Raw genomic sequence first — 22,448 nt, forward strand, 5'->3', positions numbered from 1 at the left:
AAGCATCTCTGAGAACTTTTTTTTTAAAAAATCACAAAACACTGGTGCCTGGAATTCCAAACAATATTCTCATAACTGCTTTTAAGTGACTGTTTCATGAGAGAAAGAATTGCTGCTTGGTGGAAAAGTTCTTGAGGAGTCTAACTTGGTTCTTGGTACTCTTCCATGACTAAGCAAGTTAAACTGTTACTGGGACTCTTAGGAGCAGTCATTCAAGAGGTCGCCAAAGAGACGCTGAAGTGTAGGCTTTGTACTGAGTGTCCCTGTGGAAGATGGCTCTGGAGGGCTTTTCCGGCCGGAGCAAGTGAGTTATGGCCCTGATGTTCTGCTCCACTGCCACAGGTCCCTGGGAACACGGTGTTGAACGAGATACTCGATGCAGCAAGCATTCAGCACCACGATGGTTGCTATGTACTGTGGAGCAGGGATTCTTGTGCCCTGGGAGTGGGTTGTCTGGCAGGCACCGAGATGGAAACCTGTCCCGATGCCTCAGATGGTTCCACGATCACTGCTGGGGCTGCTTTAGCTGCTGGGCTGTCCTCCGCTCTCTATTCCTCTCTCCTTCCTTTGGGTGGGGTAGGCCTCTGCAGTCCTACCAAGGAGCTTATTTTGAACTGTTCTTCTTACGTGTCCTGGTACTGCTTCTGTGGCTGCAGTCCTGTTCTCATAGGCTCTGCTGGGAGAGGTGCTGAGTGCCTGCTGAGGGCTTTAGAGGATTGGCCTTCTGGGTACCTGTCCAGGTTACTACCCTTCCCATTCCTGCACCCTGTGTGGTGCCAACAAGAAGGTCAGTGCTGGGAGCAGCGAATACCTCTGTGCCCAGAGGTTTACAGGGGATGAACACAAGGACCAAGGTGCTGAGAAGGCGGGGGGTGACATATAATGCCCTAGACCACCTCATGCCTTTGCCTGTCCACTCTCACCACCCCCTGTGCTGGGTGGACTGGCAGAGCCAAGGGCACCTTCACATTTCTTGGCCTGGAAGGTAAAACTGACTGTTGGAGTCAGGTCACAGAACTGCCAGCCTCGTACCCAGCTCCCTTAGCCAGGAAGGAGAATGAACTAAAGGGAAATTCAATCTATAGAAGCACTTTGCAGTTTTTGAGTGTAGCTCAAAGAAAGAGCCTTAAAGTTTAAAAATGTATGTGACCACTGATTTTGGAACCGAAAGTATTTTTCAAGATCCTTTGAAATAGTAAATTCTGTCTGCCTTAGCATTTCTCTTACATTGGAAACCCAGCTGCCCCACAGCAGTGAGGTGAGGATCCCAGGAACCTGCTCTGTGATGTCTTCTCTCTGTGAGCCCCACAAGGGACCTTCAAGCAGCTTTCTACCTATAGATCACAACTGAGCACATCACATCGGGGCTCACCTCTGGCAACAGCATCTCCAGCATCCTTTTTGAAAATTAAAAAACAGCAACTCATGTCTCATCTGGCCTAGGTAGGAGTGGTGGATGCAAATCAGAAAGTTCCACGCTGTGGCGTCCTCTGATGTTTCATTTGGTATGCTGTAACCAGAAAATTAATTTTGTGGAAGAGGCCATTAGCACATTCGTTCATCTCCTCAGAGAGTTGGGAGAAGTCCTGTTGGTCATAAAGAAGAAGCCTCCTGGATTCAACGGAGCAAGAAAATGTGGGTACCACATGCTCTCATCTCCCTGAGGTCCCATCGTTCCCATCTCCCTATGTGGGTGTGGGATCAGGGCTGGCTTACAGTGGAGGGAAGGACGGTACCTACTCCATGGAGTTTGCAGTCTTCATTTCTTGACCACTTTTGAACCCTCGGGCCCAGGCTCTGTTGCCACCAGCGGCTTGGACTTAGTGTTGAGCTGCATTCAAATCCGAAGCCCCAGCCAACTGGGGGTCACAGCCAACACACCCCACTCCTCTACTCAGCTCCATTTTATTCACCAACAAGGCAGTACTTCAATTATGCTGAGAGCTTTTAAGGTTTTGTTTTATTTCATTTTCTTTTAAAATGTGGTAGTGACATAGTAAGCTGATTTTATGATCTGCTAATGGATCACGGGTTGAAATTTGAAAAATGCTGGGGAGAATGATTTTGGGGTTTTCACCTACTTTCCTGAATCCTCCCTGGGGGCTTTAGGGTTCAGGATCCTGAGCCTTGATTTCCCCAAATTAAGCCACGAATATCTTCTTCATGGGATTGTGAATAACATAAGACAAGAACTCAGGGCGTCTAGCATGGTAGGCAGGCTCTCTTTGCCTGAGCTATACCCCAGCTGAGCATAGTAAACATAGTTCCTGTTCGTGTAAGATTCACATTTTAAAATATATTTGGTCCAAAATAGTAAAAGTTTTATTAGCTAAATATAACATTTATATTCTCTTTAGTTGTATTCTCTTAATCTTCAGACTGGTAGAGATTAGAGAAAAAAGAATCTGCTCAGATTCTAGACAGGAATTATGTCACAGTCATTGCTTACAGGCTACCCAGCTATTCTGTTGGGGTTCTTTATACATTCGCTCACAGGCTTCCTGGCCTTTGGTTCCAGTGGTGATTTGGTTTCACTGGGATAGGGAGTGGGGTCTGCTCTACCTGAAACTTTTTCAACCTGAGCACTTCTGATTTTGGGACTGGATAATGGGTTATTCCTTATTTGCAGGAGGCTGTGCGCGGCGTTGTAGGCTGTTTAGCATTCTCTGTCCACCAGTAGCAACTCCTTTCTTTCCCCCAATGTGGCACTCAAGAATGCCTCCAGGTGCTGCTGGATGTCTCCAGAGGAAGTCCTCTGGCTAAGAACCAGTGTTTTAAGATGGTGGCTGGCTCACAAAGGGCAGTTTTCAAAGTCTCGTTTTAAGTGTCCATGGACAGTTGGCTACAGTCCAGAGTGGGATGACTAGAAAGATGGCCGACAATAGCTAGAGGTGGCCCTGAGTCTGTTCTACCCCTCCTGAGGCCCCAGAGCACGTCACCTTGGGAGAGGTGAAAGTAGTCTTTTGCTTGGAAGAACAAGGTGTTGCAGACTAGACTACAGTATCAAGTCATTCTAGGGGAACAGGTTGGTAAGAAAGGACAAACTTGCTTTGCCGTTAGTATCCAGAAAGCTCTGCCAGCATCCATCCCAGTTCTCCTCTCAGAAGGACACTTTCAGGGTTGACTGCGACTGGACAAACACTCAACCACATAGCCTTGTTCCACATCACCGGCTGTGGCTGTAGAGCCCTGGCTAACCTCACCCAGGGGCTCTGGACCTCCTCCCACCTTGTGGGCCTGGGATTTACAGAGGCAGGGAGCGGTACTTAATACATTGTTAATGAAGTCGTTGTTCACTGGGTCTTAGGCTAGAAGTGGAAGGCTGAACTCCAGCAGTGCCGGAGTCTGTCAGCTCTGAGCTACTTGTGAGTTTCATCTCAGCCAGAACCACCCTTTCTGTGAATCAGAGCACTCAAAGATCCGCAGTCCTCTAGCGCCGTATCAAGGGGGCAGAGGCATCTGAATGCTGGTTGTGATTCTGCTCATACCTCTGAATGTGGAGACCCTCTCCCTTCAGATTCAAAATGTTCTTGAGGGTCTCAGCTCCTGGCTCTCCTTTTCTTCCCGATGACTTTTCCTATTCTGGTCACACATAGGACATTTCTCTTTTGTTTTCTCATGCGGTGGTTTAGAGGAGAGGCCAGGTATACTTCCTTTGGGTGCTCTAGCCATTTCAGGATGCTTGACTGCTTGTTAAAATGCAGTGTGCTACCCCAGGATCTCCTGCTCCGTTGTCCCCTGTGCAGATGTAAGGAGCGTAATGAGGCAGGAACAATGGCTCTGGCTCATGTGGGCCCTGTGATCATGGTGATGTGCAGGAACAGGCCCCAGCTGTGCCTCCCCCACTGCACTTGTGGGTGTGGGGCAGCACACAGGACAGGGACCAAGGCCTCTGCGCTCGTGGGACTGCCCTGGGTTGCCCAGGCTTCTGAGCAGGAACATTACCGGTGCCTGGAGACCCACAGCTGGTGCCTGCCTCTTCTCCTCCCTTGTTCTGCAGGCTGCCCCCGGGGCCTCATTACCCAGCCAGCTGCTCACCAGGTCGTCACCCAGCATTGTCAGGAGGCACCATCACGGAACGGAACCCCCCCGCAAGGCAGGTTTTCAGGCCAAACATAAAAAGGACAGCATTGTGGAGGGCCGGAAAGTTGAGTGGCAATTAGTGAAGTGTTCTTCTGGGCCAAAATCTGAGGGCCCATTATCTCACAGGGAGCTCCTCAAGGGCAAGTTGACACTTGCCTCTTCCACCTGACAGCTCACAGATATGTGGCACTGGGCCATTTGTCACCACATCTTCGCAGGTACAAAGGGTCTAGCTTGTTGGGCCCTCAGTGTGGTCAAGCTCAGGTTGCAGATCAAGAGGCCAAGTACTGATGAGTCTGTACTTCAGAACACAGCCTGTAAACAGTATGGCTCCAGAGTTTTTGTAAGGTTTGTTTGTTTGTTTTGTAGCAGGGATCGAACTCAGGACTTTGTGCTTGTGAGTCAGGCGTTGGCACCACTGAGCTAAACCCCCGCTCCAGAGTTTTCCTAAGGCTGAGATAGCGCTCGTGAAGGATGCAGCTATCCCTTCAACACAGCATTGTGATTCCTTTTTTAGGGTTTTAAAGGTGGGGTCAGTATAGGTTGAAAGAAAGGATTGGAGTAGTTACTTTAAGCTATATCTTTTTAAATAAACCATGTGCCTTAGAGTGCTCTTAGTTATTCAGTCCAGTGCCCTGGAACTTTTCTATGAAAGCCCGCAACATACAGTGTTTCTTGGGTTATACTGTGATAAAGGAGTTTTTAAAACCTGATCTAAAATGATTAAAGAACTTAAACTTTTTAGATTAAGAGGGTTCTGTTATTCCTGAAGATAGGGACTGTGCATTGTTAGCCATGACTTCTTACAGCCTATTTTAGGTAATTAAGTGTTAAATAGATGGAAATAAAAAAGGAGCTGCAGGCAGCAAATCTGATTTATTTTTCTTAAAAGGTCCTGTTAAATAAATACTTTTTAAAATGTGGCTGTTTAAAAAAAGAGTGTAGTAAATGTGCCTCTAGTTACAGGTTCCTCCAGACTTTATTAGAAAAGTTTCCTTATTGTTATTTGGTCCCTTATTGTCCCTCGCTGCTTGCTTCTTTGTGTTTAGCCGCTGGTCCAATTTTATAGATATCTGAAGATTTAAGGGTATCATCTAAGATTTCCTGAAAAAGATGGGAAGATTTACACATTTTCTGGGGTCTAAATAAATAGCATTGCCCTGTTTTTCTTCTTCTGGTGTGTCCAAGAAACCAGCTGCATCTCATGTTCAACTTATTTCTAAGGCCTCTGTAGTGAAATTGAGGCCCGGGGTTTTATCGGTGCTTCTAGGTTTGTTAGTTTACATATTTTTGTATTAAATTTTTTGCTTTGAGATCCACACCAAAAATCTGCACAGTTAGCTTTTAAACACTGTTTTCTTTCACATTTGTGAAGTGAGTCTGAAATGACCCCCAGAGCCTTGTGTTTGGAAGGTGAGTGGAATACGGGGTGCGGATGTGGGACCTGGTCAGAAGAGGCCACCACTGTGGGCGTGACCTAGGAGTGTGGGTCTCCCTTCCCTCTGACCCCTCTGCTTCCTGGTCACCGTGAGATGAGCAGCTTTTCTTTCACTAGGACCCTCTGCCTTGCTGTTCTGCCTTGGGCCCAGTGGACTATGAACTAAAACCTCTGCAGACTGTGAGCCAGAATAAACCTTTCCTCCTTTAGTTTGTGAGTGTCCGGTATTTTGTCCTAGAGATGAGAAAATGACCAAGACAGTATGCAAGTGTGAAGTGCCTTTCCTGTGCACTTTCCCTGCTCTGCGTAGCATGGAAGCCTCATGGTGCTCCAGTATGTGGGACCTGTGCAGCGTAGATCAGAGGTGAGCTCTGCCTGTGTGTGTGGGCAGTGCCCAAGGGCTGTACACGGTCATGTTTCGTTTATGTGGCTGGGTCTGAAATTTAAAAACGTGAAGATATCAGCTGGACTTTGAGGTGGTACCAAATTTTTTTTTGACTACTCATTGTGTGTGCCATTCTTGCCACAGCCTCAGACCACATGAAACTGTGTTCCATAGGTCAGCTGGTCTTGCCCATCTGTGGGTGGAAGCAGATGCCCAGGCTAAGCACAGGAAGTCCCTGAGCACAGGGGACCAACCAGCCAGCAGCCAGCCAGCCGTAGCTGAGACTTCAGCTGCTGCCTTGGCCCACAGGACTCCAGGCAGCTTCTCTTGCCCCTGAGCCTTGCTTAACCTTGGTTCATCCAAGGGTGGGTGAAGGTGATTATTTTTAATAACTTTCTTGGAAAATGTGATTCATAGACCATGTAATCCACCCAAAGTCCACAGTTCATGGTTTTTAGCATATTCAGAATTGTACAACCATCACCACAGTCAGTTGTAGAACGTTTTCATCATCCCAGAAGGAAACCCAGCACCCTTTAGCTGTCCTCCCATAGCCACCAGTTGTGCGCAAGCACTGGCTTTCTCTCTGGAATTTCGCTCACTAAATGGAACCATGCACAGTATGTGACTGACTTTTCATTTAGCGTAGCATCTCTAAGGATTGTCCGTGTTTGTAGTGTGTATCAGCCATCACTATACTTTTCCTTTGTTGTTTTTTTCTGTGCTCAGGTTTGAATCCCTCTGTTGAACTCTACCCTTAACCTGTTTGTTCCTTTTTATTTTCAGATATTTTTGTTCCTATAGATGACCTCATCTGTGTGTCCATTTATCACTTGATGAACATTGAGGTTTTTCCACTCTTTAGCTGTTATGAATAATGCTGCTGTAAACATTTGTGTACAAGGTTTTGTGCAGGAGCACATTTCCACGTCTTTCCATTAGGCACCCATGGGTAGAATTGCTGAGTCCTCTGTTAACTCTGATGAACTGTTGTGGGGAGCTGCAACCTGATTCCCAGAGAGGCTGTGCCATTTTACATTCTCACCAGTGAGCCTTGAGGGTCTCAGTTTCTCTCTGTCCTTATCCACCCTTGTTTCTGTCTCTATTTGAGGCATCTTGTTGGATGTGTGGATGGTACCTCACTTAGTTTTCATCAACCTTTCCCTGTTTACTGATGATATTGAGTAGATTTTATCTATTTGTTGACCACTTGTACATCTTCTTTGGAAAAATATCTAGGCAGCCTTGGGCTCATTTGAAATTGTCCCTTTTTTAAAACTGTTGAGTTAAAGTACTTTATATAATCTGGATAAAAGTCCTTTAGCAAATATGATTGGTAAGAACACCCTCTCTCAGTATGTGGCTTGTCTTTTCATTTTCTTGATAGTGTTCTTTGAAGAACAAAAGGTGTGACTTTCACGAAGTCCATTTTATCCATTGTTTTTCTTGTTGCTTCTGCTTTCAGTGTCAAATGTAAGCAACTCTCGCCTAATCCAACACCGTAAACTTTCCTGCCTGTATCTTCTAGGAATTTTGTAGTTCTGGCTCCTACATTTTAGGTCTCAGGGCATCCCTGCAGTACTTTTTAATAGTTTATTTATGAAGTCGATCTGTTCCTTAGCCCACATGTTCATGTTTTGTAGTTGAGGAACACAGGTCAGTGACAACCCTCTGTGGAACTCAATCCGCAGCAATTCTTCCCATTCCAAAATCATTTTGCACTCCTTTATCGTCTCAACAGATCTCTTGTGCACTCGTCATTTCTGTGGAACTCTGTAGACACCTTCTTTCTTGATTGAGTCACAGCAGACCTAGAGAGCCGCCGCTCCTGGGAAACATTGAAAGCTCCTGCGATGTGAAACTGTAGACCCTGCCTCTGTGGTGTTGTCACGGCAGTGGAAGCCACAGTAGTTATTGTCTTCAACATGAGGTTTTCTTTTTAAAAGTCTGTTTTTCTACCTCCTGTGGAGAAGCGCATTGGAGAAACTGTCATTAAGAATTGAGGGTAGGGCGGGGAATTTAGCTCACTGGTGCTGTCACCTGCCTCACAAGCACAAGGTCCTGAGTTTGATCCCCACCCCCTACCAAAAAGAAAAAAAAATGAGGAAAGGGGAGGATTGAATTATTTTGCAGAACACATGGTATAGTGAGAGATCAGACTCAAGGTGCCCCCTTTAGCAGCTGGTTCTTCTCCTTCTCAGGGAACCTTTTCTGACCACCCCACATCTCACTTATGCCATTGGGTCTTTCCATGGCATCCCTTGGCATTTATCACCAATACATGAATCTTGTTGGATTTTTCTCCAACTTTATACTGAGCTGTGAGCTCCAGGAGGCAGGAGCTTTTCTGTTCTTTCACTTTATCCTCAATATCGAATACTTGGAGAATAACTTCCAGGATCTCATGTTTGGCCTAGCAGGTGACGGGAGTAACTTAACCCCAGAATTCAGTGTCCTGGTGGGGATGGCCACGTCCTGCCTCCCCTCAGGATAGTGAGCCCTTTTGCAGACTGAGTGAGGCCCTTCAGAGCGAAGTCTGCCTCTGGGGCAAGCACAGGCTCATGGGAAAGGTAAAACCATGATCGTTGCTTTTGCCAATAACAAAAGTCCTGTATAAGCAAAGGCCACATGTCACATGTGAAACAAAGAAAGGGGGAAGGCATTTCCTAGTTTCAGAATTGCCTGGGGTGTGGCCATCCAGTAAGCAGCTTTGGCTGGGTTGAAGGGGAGGCTGTGCCATATTTCAGTGTGGACCCACATTGGCTCTGGAGTTCTGCCTTTTTTGGGGGGGGCTTTTAATAGCCTTAATATCATTATATAAAAATGGTCTGTTTATAAGAAAAGAAAGGTTAGAATTTGCTTGCACTCACGAATGAGGCTTTGACGTTTGTTTTTCATTGTCGTCACACTTGACCTTACCGTGTCCTCCATGTGGGTGTCAAGCATGGTGGCACTAGCAGTGCAGACGACCTGTTTTGCAAGCTGGTGCAACTGTAGTTCTAAGCATTTCAGATTCAGATGAGAAAGAGAGCTGTAGGGCCTTCCTGGCTCTCTAAACCCTTGGCCTGCAAATTCACATGCTGACCTGGCCTTGCAGCAGCAAGTGGGGCAACGTTTAATTCCCTTTGCTTTAAAAAACAATGTTCAGGTTGCAGCCCTGTGCAGTGAGGAGCAGTAAGGATGAGAGAGCGGGAGGAGGGATAAAATAATAACAGAGGTGCCCATGGTCTGACAGCCAGGTGGGAGGCTGTCCCACGGTCTTCCTTCATGAGGACGAGCAGGTAGATGCGGCTGGCATTGCATAGCACAGGCCCAGAAATGCCTCCATCTGTGACTACTCCGCCGAGGCTGCCCGCTTACCAGCAGTAAACCCACTTTCAAGCCAATAAACCTGATTTAAGCACACAAATTCAGAAAGCAGGTTTGTTTATCACAGTGTAGACTTACTGACTTAAAAATGCCATGAGCCCTCATCTGTTTACAGATATAAATGGAACCCTAAATGAGGTTTAATGGGCTTCCCAGATCATGTTCCCTGGATAGATTTTTTTCCCCTTCAGCAATAAATTTCAAAATCAAAAGGACTGAAAAGAAAGGGGAGTGCTTCCTGTCATAAATAGGATGGGTGGCATTCTTCAAAGCATTTTATAGCTTCCAACTGTGCATTATAATTTCAAAGTAGCTGAGGAGCATTCCGAACTTGCAGCGCTTTGCAGAAGGGCTGTCTTCACTGAGATGTCTGCATGGAGCATGCCATGTGCTGCTTTCTGAGACAGGGCCGGTGCTCTCCAGTCCGCTTGATAGTGTAAGGAAATGCATCCGGCCTGCAGAGAAAGTGACGCAGCCGTGCCAGGGCGTGAGCTCAGAGAGAGACTAAGAGCCAACTCTGGAAGTTGGGGAGTGGGTGGTTCGGTGAGTTGGGGTGTGGGCACAGCAGATCACTGAAGGAAGCCTGGGAGTCAGATGTGGCGGGACCACCACAGCGCCATCTAGTGTCGCGGCAGTCTCTCTCCCCTGGCCTTGCGGCAGCCTTCCTATTAGGAGGCAGGAGGCTTGAGACTTACCTCCTGGTGTCATCAGAAGATTGACATAAAGATTTGAATTGCTCTTTAATCTGTATGCACTGGGGTTCCAGGTGAGATTTTCATAACAAGAATTACACAATAGGAAATCTTGAAAACCACATTGGGACGTTAGTCTCTAAGATGATAAGTAAGTTGGACGTGCTGGTGCACGCCTGTAATCCCAGCACTCTGAAATGCTGAGGCAGGAGGATCACAAGTTTAGGCCCAGCCTGGGCAGCATTCCGACCTGCAGCCTAGACCCTTGCAGCCCACACTGCCTGTCTTTGTAAGTAACGTTTATCCAAAGACTTGCTTTCATCTCTGTGTTGTCTAGGGCCGAAGGGCCAAAACGCCAGAAATGCCCAATGTCCGACCCTCCTTAGAAAACACTTGACCACCCCTATTCCAGAGTTCAGGAGGATACTGGCTGGGGTACATGGGAGTGTCTTGGGCTGAGCAGAGGTCAGGTGTGGCATGGGGTTGTGCTTCATTCACGGCTTTTCTGTTTCCAGGAGAGAAACCTGAGAGGGAGCAGCACATCCTGATGAAGGGTTTGTTACTCACAGAGGTGCCTGTTGGCTTGTGGACTGTGTCCTGAGTCTTGGGCATGGCTTGGGGCTATAAAGGGCCTCTGGGTAGGCGGCGTGGTCGCTGGAGGTCAGAGAGCTTTTGCCCTGTGGGCCAAACCATGCTCAGGGGTCAGGAAATCTGTTTAGTAGGTCAGCAGCTCGCATTTTGAAAATAAAGAACAGTAAAATCAGCATTGCCTGTAGTGAGGGAAACAACCGTTTTGTTGCAGTGTGTGCGTGCAGTGTATATGTAGCATGCATGGAAGATCGCGCACAGCTATGTGTACCTGTGACAGTGCTGGCCATCACTCTGTCCCCTGCCATTCCTGTCCCATCGCTGGCTGCCTCAACTGTGCTTGGGAGGAAGAAGCTGCCAGCCTCGAAGCCAGAGCCGTGTGTGCTTCCTGCAGAAGCCTGTTCACACCCGCCCGTTCACGTACTGAGTGAGCTGTGCCGGCCAGTTCCCCAGACTGTGTCACATTCCTGGTGGCTGTCCCACTGTGGGGCAGGGGCCACCCCCTGGAGCCGTTACTGGGTTACTTGCAGTTGTAGTTTTACACGGGTGGCTTCTGCTCCCCACCTTTCACCTTCCCCACCCCAGAGTCCAGGGCCCTCCTGTCTGCACCCTCCCCAAAGAACCACAGAGGCTACGCGCTCCAGGACGAGCCCTGCGGCCGAGCCCTCGGCACCAGTGTCCCCCAGCCTTTGAGCAGCTGCATGGCTCTTCAGTCCCTCTCCAGCAGTGTAAATAGCATCTCTCTGCTGAAGCCCCACTGAGCACTGAAGGAAAGCAGCCCCCGACAGCCTGAGCGGGAAACTGAAAAGCAGATTTCCAGAGCTGGTGTTTGTTGTACGGAAGGGTTCCATGGTGGGCACCTGTCTGTCGTGCGGGAGTCTGTTCTGTGATGACTGGAAGAATCCAGAGTGCAGATTCGCTCACCACCATCAGGTTGTCTCACTCGTGTGCCCTCCCGGGCCCCGGGCCTGAAGTACCGCAGTCCTCTCGCTGGGCTCCCGTTCTACTCCAGCCGCCTGGACGCTTGCAGCTCGGGGGACCAGTGAGGAGCAGCTGCTGCCCAGGGGACCCTTCTGTGCCGGTGTGAGCCGCGCTGCCTCCGCTCGCTTCTCAAGGCCCAGCTGCTGCTTTCCTGCTCTCTTACTCTCTTTCCTTGCCTGTGCATCTTCCTTCCTTTCTGTCTTAGTTTGCCCTGACCATGGTGATGGACCCTCTAGACTTTCTAGAGATTCCTAGCCTGAGTTTGGAGAGACGGATGGATTTTAGTCACTGTTTAAAGTTACTACATTGTCCACTCTCTTGACAACTGAAGTACAGTAAAATGTGTATAATTAAAATTTACTGTTTGGCCCCTTTCTGTATACCCAGAAAACACTAAAACTAAATGAACAAAGCTCTGAAAAGTCATAGGAAGAAAAAAATAATAAATTTAATGACATACCGTTCAGAAATACAAACACAGCCACCATGAATGAACTCAAAGATTAATACAATGTAGAAAATAGTTGTTATTTAATCAAGCTAATTTCAAGTTGATTTCCTTATATTCAGAAACATCCAACAAATTAGCTAGAGAAAAACAGGGGGAAATGTGAGAGAATACACAATTGATGAGAAGTGAGGAAGAGGGTTAGGCCTCGCTCTCCATAGAACGGTCACGCTGCCCCGAAGTCCGTCTCCACCTGGGCCTTATCCTTGTCCTGAGCCATTGCCCGGCGGGTCCAGTCCTGGGACTCTGGCAGAGACAGCCCCCCGGTAGTGACAGCATCCGCTTCACACCTGGGAAGACAGACCGCCTCCAGGGACAGGTGGGGAGCAAGCAGGGGCTGGGGGCTCTCTAGCCAGCATGTAAACTGCCACGCCTCAGGAAGGCCATGTGGGCAGCCTCTCACCGCGCAGAGGTCGCATTGTTTGATGCAGAAACTCCACTTAGGGTTGAGTTGATGTCCATACCTCATCCCACAGCCGGCCGCTTCCAGTCTGCACTGCCCTAAGCTCGGATCGGCCTGTAGGGTGTGGCCGAGTCACAGTGCGGCAGGACGCTCGCAGTCGTGGCCATGAGGATTGGGACCCTCTCTGCACTCACGGGGGCGGTGAGGTGAGACTGTCACGTGGATGCTGGAAGCCTGGAGTATAGAGCAGTGCAAGCCATGCTGCTCTTCACGTCGTGTGTGAAACGTGGGACGGTGGCTGTCCCCGGTGGGCCGGGGCAGGGTGGGGAGGTCACCTTGCTGACATTTTGTATATTAATCTAGAAAGAATTGTAGTGTGAAGAGGGGAGAAATGGAAGCTGGCTTTGGGGTTTGGTGTCACTGGTGTATTGCTTGGTCTCGGGTTGATTGGTTTTCCTCCCAGATCTGCTGGCAGCTGGACTTTATCCCATCTCCAAAGGAAAAAACCCTCCTTCGCATCATTTAGAGCAGGTGCCATGGCTCTCTGCACTTTTCACAGCAGAATCCAGCTCTCCTGGGAAGGGGGTCTGATCTCTGACGCCTTCCTACTGTTTCCCAGACCTTGGGAGAGGATAGTTGGGTGGTGACAGTGTCTCTTGTCCATCCAGATGTTGGCGCTGCTCTGCCGTGGGACAACTCCCTGTGCCCTCTGAGCAGGGGTCTGCACCTCCAGCCTGAGCATGCAGCTTCCCTCCTGGCTTGCAGAGTAGGTGGCCGCCCGTGGACACTGTGTCCACATAGCATGGCTGCAAAGAGGGGGCCAAGGGATGTGGCCTTTGCTCCGCAGAAGTGAACTGACACTTGAGCAGAGGATGAGCTGGGCTCAGAGAGGCCTGTCCCCAGTGTGGCCGAGGAGGCTTCGCGGCCGGAGACCCACTGTGGAATGCCAGTGCCAGGCCCTGTATTTATGCGATGACCCTGTGTTTATTGAATCTGACTGAGGAAATGTTAAAAAAGACAGTGACTACTGTCCCCGTTCATTCATTTGAAACAAGGAACAGCAAATGGTTCCATCCTGTAATCCCAGCTACTCGGGAGGCTAAGACAGGAGCCCAGGCTCACTCTAGCCCAGGAGTTTGAGGCCATCTGGAGCACATAGCAACACTCCTACAGTAAGCAAGCAAGCAAGCACAAATATGTAAAGCAGACAGCTTTCTTCTCGCGGACCTGCTTCCGAGCACAGTGCGGCTCCGGCTGCCCATGGGGGGCTTCCCTTTCCTGCCATTGTCAGTTGAGCGAGGTCACATATGGGCAGGGCCATCCCCTCAGGGGCCACGAGTCTGTGACCTGGAGAAGCGATGCTCCATCTGCACTCACGTTGGAAATGGTGCTGGGAGTGGCTGACGCCGGTGTCTTCCTGTCCCATGTGGTGACAAGTGGCTGTATGAAACATGGAGTCTTGAGAGTACAACGGTGAAAAATAAGGATTTTGTTTCCCAGAGAAACATAAAGTAAAAACCCATGTATGAGCAGGAACTGTCTGGTGGACTGTCCGCCTCACACAGCATTTTTGTGATGTCTTTTAAAATCCTGTCACTGAAACATTGCAGTGCGTTTAGCGCTCTCAGATGAAAAGGCTTCTTGTTTTTTGCCCCTCGAGACCAGTGGGCGGGGGAGTCAGCCTGTCCTTCCTGGATGCGTGTTAGCCTTCAGGGGTCAGAAGACTGGATCTCTTATTAGTCAGGACAATCAACTGTTTCTGACAGTAGAAGTGGAAATGCTGACCTCATGGTGATGCTGAAAGAGCCCCTTCTATGCAGCCCTGCCCTGGGCCTTCATTCTGGCCCTGCCCACCCAGGGGTGTGTCCTCCTCAGAAATAGGCCTGGGTTTAGGCTTTGTTATTTCTGTGTGTATAAATAAGACAAGGGAGACCACAGAAGAGGGGAAAGGAGATGAAACCCTCCATTCTCAAAATCTAAGAACGTAGTACTCCCCACCCCTGCCCGGTTTTGGAAAGACAGACAGTCCTGCAGAGGCTGTGGCATGGTCAGGCCGCATGAGCACTCGGAAGCTGACAGCTTTCTTCTCATCCTGCATTGACAGAGTGAGGGTCTGCCCTGAGCTGGTGGGGCAGTGGGCCCAGGGTGGAGACTGCCCCCGGGGCTGACTGGGTTTCCACAGAGCTCACGGACAGATGTGGCTCTGCCAGAGTGGGCTGTGGCTGAGCGCAGTGTGGCTGGGAGGGTTAGGAGGGTGGAGACGGGGCTCCTTCTGCCTGCACTTCGGTGCTGGATGGGACCTGGCGCTCTCATGGCACCCTGTACGTGGAGGAGCTCCATCCACTCATTCTCTGGTCGGGGTATTTCGTGGGCTGCTCCTTCCCTTTTATGGTCTGTTTTTAACGTTTAGTTGAAGGTGGAAGGATTTCACAGCGGGGACCAGCTTTCCTCTTGCTGTGGTGTCCAAGGCCATCAGCTCTTTGCCCTGTCCCTCTGATACTCCCTTGGGGCTGTGTGACCTCCTGGCACTGTCCTTCCCAGGTTCCCGGTTGTTTCACTCATTTGTAATTATTTTCACATAAATCTACTTACAATAGATTGGAGGAAAAATCCAACCAGGACTGCAGACAGGGATATAATTTTCAGGGTCTTAGCCAAAACATTGAAATTGCTTACTTTTTTTTTATTGTTGCAAATAGATCAGTACAAAACATCTCCCTCTTTCAAAGCAATAAAAACAGGGAGGGATGTGAGAGGCTTTTTTAAAGTGTGCCTTTCTTTCCATGTGCGGCCAGCGTTGAAGCAGTAAGAGAGCAGGGATGGCAGGCTACTTGCCGGGTAGAGTTACAGTGTGGCGCTGGGTTCCGGAACAGTCCTGTGGGATTTGCTTCTTGAAGAACCTGCCTGCAGCACAGTGAGATTCCCTGCCCCTGCCTGCAAGGGGTGCCCTTGTCCCTGGTGACTGTGCCTCTTGAGGACATTGGCAGGAATCAAATTCACCCTCAGTGTCTGGATTTGAAGAAAGGGTTCTTGGCAAATTCGGGCAGGTGCAGCCTAGTAAAATGTTACTTATTTTCGAATTTTTGAGACAGGATCTCACTGGTAGTTTTTCTAGACTTAACTTGATATCCCCCTGCCTCAGCTTCTAGAGTGCTGGCATTACACGTGTGTGCCACTGCGCCTGGCAGTCAGGTCTGTCCGTGTCTGTCTCTGCACTCGCCACGCCGCTCCCTCCTAGAGGTCGAACCCAGCATTTTATTCATGTCTTACTGTATTCCCCATCCCTTTTTCCATTTTTTATTTTGAGTCCATTTCTTGCTAAGTTGCCCCGGCTGGGCATGAATTTGAGATCCTCCTGTGTCAGCCTCCCAGAGAAAATATGTCTTTTAAAAGAATGGCATCTCCTTTCTAGCCTGTGTGCTTGGGTATGCTGTGCTCAGGGGCACGCACCCTGCTCTAGTTCTTGCCCAGACTGTGAGAAGGTGCACTTTGCCTCTTTGAGATTAGAGAGCAGCATTTTCCCCTTAGCGCTCTTGTTGTTATAACCTGCTTTATCGGACTGGTCGTTGCTACTGGAAATGGGGTGGCCGGGCGTGACAGGCGTCCCTGGGGACCTTACCCTGTGGGAAAGCTTGCCACGAGGAGCCTGGCCTGGGCCGTGGCCCTCGCCTTCCAGTCCAGTCTTGGATTTGTCAGTTGCTTACAAAGCCATGCCTAAAACAGTGAAACACTGGATTCAAATGCACCCTCTCCCTCGTGAGGGTTAACCGTGGGCTGTCCTCTGTAGGACTTGGTTCTTCTCTTTTAAAAGGAAACTAAGCTGAAATGAAATGTACAACTACATGTGTTAGCAGTTGAGGCTGGGGATTTAGCTCAGTGGTTCCACCGCCTGCCTCGCAAGTGGAAGGTCTGGAGTTTGAGCCCCAGTACCCCCCAAAATGAATGAATGAATGAATGTGTTAGCAGTGCTGGTGTGCTTCAGAGAATAGCCAAGAACCGTGCAAAAATCTCTTTCTCTTTAAACTTGCCGTGGAACTGCTGGCCTGTTGTTTACGCGGTCTCCCTTCTTCCCCAGGTTCGCCATCGCTGGTGTGAGCTCATTGTGAAGCACAAGTACACGCGCGCTTACAGACACGTGGAACGATTCCTTCAGGATGACCAGGTGAGGATTCCTTCAGTGCTCACCCCTGCCTATCCCTGTTGGTGCCCTTCACAGGCAGACCCAAGTTCTTGGCATCTCTCTGAGAACATTTAAATCATTTCCAAAGATGTTGAGCATCGTAGGCACCACTGGTCTTTGGAGCCGATGTGCCCACCCTGTGTGCCGAGTAAAGTCGCAGGTTCCACAGTGCAGATGCACCTGTGGTCTCACTGCCTGCAGACCACTCACCTAGTCACCTGTGGGCCTCTTCAGAGCCTCTCGGGCCGAGGCCAGGGCTCGTGTCTCAGTCTCCTGAGCCTGGCTGTAAGCTTCTGTGCAGGTTGGTTTGGAAAGCCCAGGCCGGGAAGCCATCTGGGTGACATCTGCCAAGCCCTGTGAGAACTTCCCTCCTAGGAAGTGGTTGCCTGACCTGGAGCCCACAGGAAGTGTGTGTGTCGGCACATATATGGGGATATGCTTGTTGACAGCCTCTGACATGCATAGGACACATCAGGGTCATGGCTCAGGGTGCTTCCTGTGACACACAGAACCCCCTATTCCCCCCGCAAACCTCCCCACCAGTTTGTGAGAGAGGGAGCGTTCTGAAGGAACTGCCTGCCAAGGCTGTGGGCTGGTGGAATGGAGCCGTGCTCCGTGGGGGTGGAAGGAGAAGGCGGGACGAACAAAAGGACTTTTTATAGGGTCTTGGTGCAGGGGGCAGCCAGCAAGTGAGGGCCGGTTATTCCCACAAAGAAAAGTGCGTGAGTTTGTAGCAGCAGAAATGTCACATTTGCACAGCAGAGCAAGAGGTGTTTGGAGAAGCAGACAGCATGAGAACTGAGTGTGAGAGCAACTTCAGGTCTGTTCAGAAGACCAGAAATCATGGAGCGTACTTAGAACCATGCTCTTTGCCATATAAGGATCACCATGTCTGAGCTTTTTCAGGAAGACACTTTTAAATCCCTAACTGCTGAGTTTTTATCTTGTGCTGCCTTTGAATTCCTTCTTTTAATTTGCTCCAACAGAATGTGACCCTTGGAGTAACTCAACTTGGAACAACAAAGCAGGCAGAACTAAAGGGGTCCTTTGGTCTCTTGCAGAACATGATTGGCTGTTTTTAAAATGTAGGAAAATTGCAGATGTCAGTCTTTGCATCATTGTTCTCAAAACAGAAAAGCCAGTGTCTGCTGCACTTGAGGCTGTGGCAGGAAAGTGGCCAGGGTGGGCAAAGGGACAGGCGTCCTGTGGTTCCACCCGTGGCTGCCGGGCAGTATGGTCTTTGTTGCCCTGGGCGATGATGGGCTCTCTGAGCGGGGGATCAAGCCAGTCCTGGGACACACTCTCCCAGGAAGCAGCCCCGCAGCAGGCACCGGCCTCTCCTTGGTGGTCATTGTAGAGGCCGCTGGCTGTGTGCAGACCTTCCCAACACAGGCACCCCTCTGACACCAGGTAAATGAACAAATCTGTTGGCAGGATTGCTAGCTATGAACCGCATGGAATTTACATGAAAACCAGGAAGAAACAGGGATTGGAAACTGGAGATTCCAGACGCACAGCTACCTGATGATCTTTTCTCGGCCTTTGCACTTCCAACATCAGCCAGTTGGTGGGAAGCAAACCCAGACCATGAGCACAGGTGCGAGGGCAGAAACAGCTCAGAAACAGCTCCCTTCCTAACGCCGTCTGGCACTGTGCCCACAGGCCATGGGTGTGTACCTCTACGGGGAGCTGATGGTGCGCGAGGATGCCAGGCAGCAGCAGCTCGCCATCAGGTGCTTCGAGCTGGTCAAGGAGCAGATGGACAAGTCCTCGGTGGAGGTGGTGGCTGAAATGCTGTTTTAAAGAGGTGATTCTCTCTTTCCTTTCTCCGCTGTGTGGTACTAACCAGGCACTCCTCTTAGGAGGTGAAGCAGTAAAGCCCACTGCTCCCTCCTGGGGTGCACAGGCCGAATGGGGGCCGACGGCCAGGCGCTCGGGTACAGCAGGGGCAGGCGGATCTCTGCCACTGTTTTGGCCACCGTGGGTTTAGTAACCTTTGGGGGAAATTGGGGGACTCTCGAGTGTGGAGATGGAGTGGGAATTTCAGCAGAAGTGCTGACCCACTGGGGTGTGGGAGTTTCTCCCCTGGCTGTGTGCAGACGTGGGTTTCTCGGGGTGTCCGCTCCTGGCCCAGCTGGTAAGCGCTGTGTTGTGTCCACTCGAGGACACCCTGTGCCCGATGGAGGCCTTATTTCTCATTGGTGTGGAAGACGAATTTCTTCCTGGCTTAATGTTGGAGAGTCCTAGATTGCTTCCTGTGCTATAGTGCTTGAGATGGACCTGTTAGATTTCCTTCCGAGCAGATGGTTTTTAAATGTAAGTTCTATAAAGTACATAATTTAGTAGTCGTGCATAAAGTGTTATTAAATTACACTCTGAGATCATTGTGTTTTTTCTTCTAAATAATCATGTCTGTGTCTTCTCAGTTATTTTTTCTTCAAGGTTTTACATGATATAATGTACTCTTTTTTAGAAAACAGCATCAAATCTCAAGCATTTTTCATATTGTTATATAAGTTTGTAACTTTAATGAATAGTATTTGGTGTTTGCCTTTGTTCGATACTCAGTTTACCTTTAAAGTTTTGCTCTTACAAAGCCCATTTCTGTCTAATGTGTTTAAGTGTCTTGTTTGTCTGAAAGAGCTGATACTGAAGGAAGAAAAGCTTTTCTGAAATATGATCATGTTCTTGAGAAGAGCCTGGGGCCAGGAAGTGGGAGCAGTGGGAAAAGCAGGGTGACTTACATTTCATGGGGGGCAGCTGCATCAGACGCTCCCCAGACTCCCAGCGGCGGGCTGATTTAAACACGGAGACAGCTGCACTTGCCTCGTCACCCTTCTCCTGTAGTAATTCCCATCAATCATGTTTCTCTTGAGATGTTTAATTTCATGGAGGGTTTGTGTTACTTGGTGTATGAAAACTACTACGATAAGGCCAACTGTTCCTTTGATCGCTTCTCGGCCCTACATTGGAGAACCACGGAGGCTCACATGGTCTCCTGACTCTTCATGGTGATTTTTTTGTCCCTGAGTAAACAAAAATGTTGTCCCAGTCACAAGCCTGCCTTTTCCTCCTCTCCCCTTAAATTCTGTGCTCCTGTCCCTGCCTTTTTAGCTGAATGTATGGGTCACAGCGCCCACCCACTGGGAAGAACAGGCACAGAGATTGCTCCTGAGTTACACCCTCCAGCAGGGAAACCTTCCCTGCCGGAGCGGGCCCGGAGTTGTCCCAGATCTTGTGAATCTCTTTGGCAAGAGGCATGTGTGTCCCAAGGGGTTAAAGGCAGTGACCTAGAGGGAGGACAGCCCTCTTGGCCTGTCACATGGCTGAACAGCAGCGCGCATCCGCATCCTGTTCCGGAGTTTCTCTGCGTTTCAGGGGTCATCTTTGAGTGCTTTTGATCTGAAAACTCTAGGGTGCCAGCTAAGTGATGTGGCCGGCCTGGAGGCAGTGGGTGTGGCAGGGTGCGGTGCTGCTCCTGAGTGCTCTGGCTGCTTGGGTTCCTGGCATGCTGATTTGTGATTTAAGATTAAAATCACATTGCCAGGGATTACCACGCAACCACGACCTTGGCTGCTCCTCCCGAAACCGAAACCACAGGTCCTCTCTCTCTGCAGTTTGGAGAACAGTTGCGCCTCGTAGCTCTTTGTAAACAAACGAAGCCAAGGACCGAGGAAGATGCTCGCCAGCCCTTTAATTATGCCCTGCGATGACCTCTCTAACAAGGTGCAGAGCTTAGCTGATTGGTGAACAGTGATTGGTTTCCGCTTTGTTCACAGTGGCTAAGTTCTGCACCTGGAGAGAAGGTGAGATGGGCACATTTAAGTTGGAGCTGCTGGGCAGAGGCCACTGCTGATGGGTGGCCCTGCGGAGCGGCCGGTGCGGTGTGGGCACAGCTCTGGAGGAAGAGACTGGCCCAGCCCACGAGACACCGCTTCCTGTGAAGAGTGTGAGCTGGGTGCCGGCGTCCTTCAGCGCATCTGCAGAAACAAACCCACGAGCCAGACGTCTGTCTGGAAGGCCGAATATACCAGAAATTGCAAACATTATTTTAAAAACCAAAGCCAAACTCATCCCAGAAACTGAGTGAAGCGGTAGTACAGCTGATTGCTTGTGGGCGGGGTGGGTTCTGTTGCTTCTCAGGCCCGGTGAACTCTCTCTTCTGTTTGCAGCCCAGGTCTTGGTGTCCCCCGCGGTCGCTGGTGGGCCGTGCTCCCAGCTGAGGCGCTGCTTCTCCGGCTGTCGTTGGACCCGCCCTCCGGTGCCTACTGAGCTGATATCAGTTCTCGTTGTACACACTGGCTCAGTTCAGCAGGAACAGGAGTCGAGCCCTTGAGCAAAGCCTCCCGTCTGTGTGCACCCGCACCTTGAGGCAGTCGACTCTGTCCTCGAGGAAGCAGCCAGCGGCCCCCGCAGCAGACCCTCGCGGAGTGTCCATCTGTATGTGTCCTGTGGTGTGGGGACCTGTAGATCTGTAAAACTGACAGCATGAACCGACTGAGCTCCCAGTCTTGAAGGCGGCAGAGTAGTGAGCACCAGAGCTCGGCGTTTGTCCCATGTGTGGCGGAGGCAGGGCCGCCTCCTTGTGTAGGGTTTAGACTTCTGAAAGCAGTTAGAGTGGGGCTGGAAGGGGTCTTTCTCATTTGTCTTGTAGACGAAGCTTCTGTCACAGCCTGCTGGGTTCCATGGCTGTGTTAAGCTGCAAACCCCACAGGATTCTGAGCTGTGGCCTGGGTCTCATCTTTGTCCTCTGATGAAAGTCTTCTCCCCAGAGCACAAAGGTCCTCGTTTACAAGAATTCCTCCATAGTGACTGAGTAATAAATTTTACTGCTGTTTCCTTTGCAGGAGAGATCACAGTGAGATTCTCATTCGTACATCTCCTCCTAGGCCTGGTGGGCCCAGGATCACACTGACCCTGCACATCAAAGGAAGGATTATGTGGCTGCTAAAGCCATCAGCAACAGCAGTGTTCATTTCTCGCAGCTCTTCTCCCCACAGGCTGGGCTCAGCCGGGCTTGTATAAAAGGCCAGCCCTCATAAACTGTCGGCCGGCTGCCTCTGTGCCCCACTCTCAAGATATGGAGTCTGCATTGGAGCTCTGTGATGTAGGGCCGTCTCCACACAAATGACGGAAGCTACCTGAGGTCCGTAGGGAAACGTGCTGAACCTTTCCTGTGGTCCCTCTGCACGGGGCTGCGCACACACAGATCGCTCAGTGACACGGCTTCTGTGTGCTGCCCGTGAACACTCTGATGTGCTCCTCTGGATGAGTTCCTAAAGCTTGTACAGAATCAGTTTGATTAATATGGCCAGTGTTTGGATTTTTCCAAAAATGTGATGCCTTTTTACAAAACTGAAGGATAAGAATCTGTATTAATAAAATGTAATGGATTTGGGTTTTTGTTTCTCTGTTTCTGAATTTGATTACTATTTGATATTATTTAAAGATAAGAAAGGGCTGCGGATTTAGCTCAGGGGTGCTGCCGCCTGCCTTGCAAGCGTGAGGTCCTGAGTTCGATCTCTGGCACAAAAAAACATATAAATAAGAAAAAACATGTATGAGAGAAGGTATCCTCCACATTCAAGTGCCCCTTTCCCACATGAGTTTCTTTGTCCTTTTTATGGTAGTGTTGATACTGTTATAAACATAAAAGTAAAATGAATTAATCAGTCTGCACCCTGGGCCTTCTCACTTCTAAAATGTGGCATCTTGGGCACATTTAGGCACCATGGAAGTCTGGTGTGATCATTTTTCTTTACCACAGTATTTGAAATATAAAAAACAAGGGCCGTGCCTGCCTCGAAGGCTCGAGTTCCTG

The 22,448-nt window shown here is 49.6% G+C and overlaps 1 protein-coding gene across 1 annotated transcript in view; it reads left to right on the forward strand.

The window, feature by feature from the left end:
• Window positions 1–22,053, forward strand: part of Aopep (aminopeptidase O (putative)) — a 349,371-nt gene extending 327,318 nt beyond the window's left edge. Inside the window, exons 19-21 of the mRNA XM_010636136.3 lie at window positions 16,523–16,609; window positions 18,290–18,434; window positions 21,475–22,053. Of these exons, the coding sequence (XP_010634438.1) occupies window positions 16,523–16,609; window positions 18,290–18,430 (228 nt within the window). The 3' untranslated portion in view covers window positions 18,431–18,434; window positions 21,475–22,053. The remainder of the gene's footprint in view (window positions 1–16,522; window positions 16,610–18,289; window positions 18,435–21,474) is intronic.
• The last annotated feature ends 395 nt before the right edge of the window (window positions 22,054–22,448 follow it).

The sequence above is a fragment of the Fukomys damarensis genome, unplaced genomic scaffold, assembly GCF_012274545.1.
Source record: "Fukomys damarensis isolate Sample0158 unplaced genomic scaffold, DMR_v1.0_HiC HiC_scaffold_27, whole genome shotgun sequence".
NCBI lineage: Eukaryota > Metazoa > Chordata > Mammalia > Rodentia > Bathyergidae > Fukomys > Fukomys damarensis.